A 4,251-nucleotide genomic window follows, 5' to 3' on the forward strand; every position below is an offset into this window, starting at 1 on the left:
ACAAAAGCAAGAAAAGAGACATTGCATTCAGACTGATTTAAATGTAGCCATTACACTGTGTTACACCATGCAACATCATGTGGATGAAAACAAGATGCAAACACCTGATTTGCAAAACACTGGGTGAAAATTACCTCAGTGTAAACACTTTTTGCATAACTCGTACATGAAATATTAACTTCACTCAACACATTACTGGTTCAAACAAAGACTCGTCCACGGGAGGTTCATGATGCTGAATGCAGGATGGATCCTTATGATAATCGTTGTCACCTTAGAAACTGTCTTGGGATATAGTCTGAGTTTATTCATCTTGGTGGCTGGTGTCAACAGCCTGAGGACTGGACAGAAGTTGAATCCTCCCAATGTAATCCACCTTGTCATAGGGGTTGTGAACTTTGCGTTCCAGTGTTTGCTCACCTTACAGGGTGTATTATCCAAGGTCTATTTCTATTTCGTGTGTATTAAGGAGTTCTACAGCCCGATCACTGTGGGCACGCTGACTCTTACATACTTCACCTACTGGCTCACTGCCTGGCTCTGCATCTACTACTGTGTCACCATCTCTACCTTCAGTCATCTAGTCTTCGCCTGGACAAAGAGGAACTTCTCAATGTATCTACCACATCTTCTTCTCCTGTCAGCAGCCGGATGTCTCCTGATTAGTCTTCCGTCCATCTGGACCACAAATTCACAAGTCACTCCAGAATCTTCTGTGAACAGCAGCCATGACCCCAAATTTATCAATTGCTCTGTCCATACTCAGCCTTTATACATACAAAGTGCGTCATTTCTAGGATGCTACGTGCCATTTCTACTTATCTTGGTCTCTATCATAGTGACCAACTATTCACTGATAAGACATCTGTGGAAGATCAAGCAGAAGGAATCTGGATTATCCCAAACCAAATACCAGGCTCACGTTAATGCCGTAAGAACCATGTGGTTGTTCCTTACAATCTCCATCATATTCTGTATAAGTGAAATTTTGCTTTTTTCACTAAACCCCGACCCTGACGATTATCGCATAGTCGTCAGCTTTTTGGTATTTATGTCTTTTCCAGCAGCAGAGTCTCTCGTCATTATCTATGCCAATCCCAAGCTAAGGAGACAAATCATGGCGAAGATCCTGTGGTTTTACCAAAAGTTATAGTTGTAACACTGGGAAGAGTCAGTCTTGGGTCTACTCTAGTGATCAGTGTAAAACAAATGGAATACCTCAAGATTTATAATACATTCTTTTAGTACAATAGTGTTGTGCATTATACTCTGATGTTTCCTGATCTGTAAAGCTGAGTAAAAGCAAATGTAACACATTTTGTATTCCTCAATCTGCATATTCTACCTTCACTCATGTTAGCCATAGAGTAGATACAAGGCACATCAGTGGATCAGGCACTAGGAATTGTTCTGCATTCCTAGAGTACAGGAATTTGTGTAACTGTCCTTGTCCGTACTTAGTGTAGGTGTATGGTAGGGCTGACACTAACCTCCATTACTCTAGAGACAAAGTCCACCAAAAGAGCACAGCATGAAATGTATGGAAAGACCTGGAGTAAGATGAGCTGCTAGTAGAGTCTGGAACATCCAGATGGAGAACCAACAGAGTCAGGAATGTCCAGATGGAGAACCAACAGAGTCAGGAACGTCCAGATGGAGAACCAGCAGAGTAAGGAACGTCCAAATGGAGAGTCAACAGAGTCAGGAACGTCCAAATGGAGAACCAGCAGAGTCAGGAACATCCAAATGGAGAGCCAACAGAGTCAGGAATGTCTAGATGGAGAACCAACAGAGTCAGGAATGTCCAGATGGAGAACCAACAGAGTCAGGAACGTCCAGATGGAGAACCAACAGAGTCAGGAACGTCCAGATGAAGAACCACGCATACAATGTTGGTTTCAGGTTAATGCATTTAGAGAACATTATTTCTTCTTCATCTTGGAAGTGACAAATATAATAACATTACTAAATATATACATTTCTATGTAGTGACTGCCTCCATAGTTGGCCAAGCTCTTTCCATCAGTCAGAGGCTGTATTTAACTAGAGCTGGATCCTACCTGCTGTATATTTGCAGAGTTGTATCTCAAAAAAAAAAGTTGTCCCATCAAAGAAAAGTCACCTTGTCTTGGTTGTCGGGCTTACAGGAATTGACTAATTTGTGCCCGAAGAACCCCAACTGTATAAGAATAGTCTATACGGCAGTAATGCAGTTGACATTTATACATTTCTATGGGTATAGTTGTCTGGGCGCGAATAGCAGCCGGTCTTTTTGACATGTAAAGAGAACATACCATTCTCCAAATGCGCTGCTCTAGAATAAACATTTTATGCACCTTCCATCATCAGAACTTTCCTGGCAGCACAACTTACTTCATTAATACTCTACTCAAGCTGCTCATAGAAAAGAAAAAATGAAAAATATGTAAAAAAAACAAAACAGTATATATCAATAATAAAATGCTGCATTAGATGCTGTGTTATTTCCTGGTCATTTGTTGCCTTGAAATAAATATCTCTGGTGTTAACATTACAGATTTCTGATAGGAAATATTTTATCATTTTTTAACTTTCTACACTTCTAGTGGATTTATCAGAAATATAACATTAACCTGTGAATGATCATATCAGTCCTTATTATCTCAGTCACGTGGCGCTTTTGATTGTATAATAGAGATATGTAAATGGGTAACTAAGACTCCATGGATATTTGCTTCTGACCAGTCTAATACTTGACTCCTCGCTTTTGTAACACATACAACTCTTGACGTTATTTCTTCTGCAGAACTGGTCGGCCTGAAATCTGAAACTATTGAATAAGTGGTGGGCATAGCCTTAAACCTGTAAATACTAATTCTGTATATAGGAAGAATGTCCTCTCTGTGGGCCCATCTGATAAAGTCCTCTTCACCAAGGCTCTGATCCATGTCTCTCTGCATGTGTCCATAAATGTACAACATATTGTTTTGGCTTCATTTGTTGTTAAAGTATGAACCATTCCTCTGTGATATAGCGATTGTCATGTCCTTAATCATTACAGTTTTTGGCTGACGGCTTTGCTCCATGTCTAATACAGCATCGATATCACGTGGGGTCACCGTGTCCTAGCTTGGCTGAAGAGGAGTCTCTCGTCTTACCTGCTCCACATCATTCTTGCATCAGGACTTGGTTCAGTTGCCTTCTGTTCTCTGACATTTTGGTTTTGTATCATAGAGTTCTCCAGAAACAGCACACATCAGCTTATACTTATGTGGTGGACATCCATACAGAATAACGTCTACCACCCTGGGCTCCTTCTTACCGTTCTCTGTAGCTTTCATTTCCACCACGTTGCCCTCATGGTCTCTTATCTACAATATAACACAATTGTTTTCTTTACAATCCCACCTTAATACGCACTAATATTCTTCTGATTAGATATTATATTCTGGCCAATACTAGAAGCCATCATCAACATCTGAAGCAGCATGAAGTTTAGGAAGACTCATCATAATTGTAAACTTCTTAGATAGGGAAAGAAGGGAACAAGGAGGATGTCAATTCAATTTAAAGGGGACATGATAATCAATTAAGTGATAATTTGAAGTTCTACAAAATGAAGTTTAATTGTCTATTATTAGTCTACAGTTTCCTTCACTATTCATGGTATTATATGCAAGTCCACCAACCACATATGACCATATACTGTATATTCCTGGGACAACGCATCAGTGATCAGGTCTACCTGGTTCAGTGCAAGTGACAGATTAGTCACTTAGACCTCAGACTGAAGAAGGCCGGGCTGTGAGCAGGCATTGTAGTTATCTACACATGAGCAGTGGTTAGTAGGGGCCTACAAAGAGGACCAGACATTGGGCAGGACGCAAAAGGGATGGCTAGAGAAGTAAATGTTCGGCTAAAGGTGAAAAGAAAAACAACATACCACATCCAGCCGTCCCGCTGCTCCCTGTTCGATGTCCACTCCTCCAAGCGTCTGTCATGTAACTTCTCTGGCCCTGTGTTTATGATGGGTGAATGATGGGTTGGACATGCAACAAGATGAAGGCATTGAGGTCGTGACAACGGACAAGAGAGAAGAGGGGGTGGCCAGAGAGTTGAGTGTGTGGGTTTTTTTTTAACCCTCTGCTGTTTAGCAACATGACGGCTTCAGCTGGCCGCCTTTATGCTACATGCATGTTCAGCAAATTATAAAAAAAATCTTTATTCTCCAGTATGCCAATTTTTGTAAAATTCAAGTAGAATTAAATTCCA

General features: G+C 40.7%; 1 protein-coding gene across 1 annotated transcript; it reads left to right on the forward strand.

Annotated features, from left to right (window-relative positions):
* Positions 1-232: 232 nt before the first annotated feature.
* On the forward strand, positions 233-1,153 carry LOC143785236 (taste receptor type 2 member 143-like). Its single transcript, XM_077273955.1, has one exon. It carries the CDS (start codon positions 233-235, stop codon positions 1,151-1,153), a length of 921 nt encoding a protein of 306 aa, XP_077130070.1.
* Positions 1,154-4,251: the final 3,098 nt, after the last annotated feature.

The sequence above is a fragment of the Ranitomeya variabilis genome, chromosome 7 (genome assembly GCF_051348905.1).
Source record: "Ranitomeya variabilis isolate aRanVar5 chromosome 7, aRanVar5.hap1, whole genome shotgun sequence".
NCBI lineage: Eukaryota > Metazoa > Chordata > Amphibia > Anura > Dendrobatidae > Ranitomeya > Ranitomeya variabilis.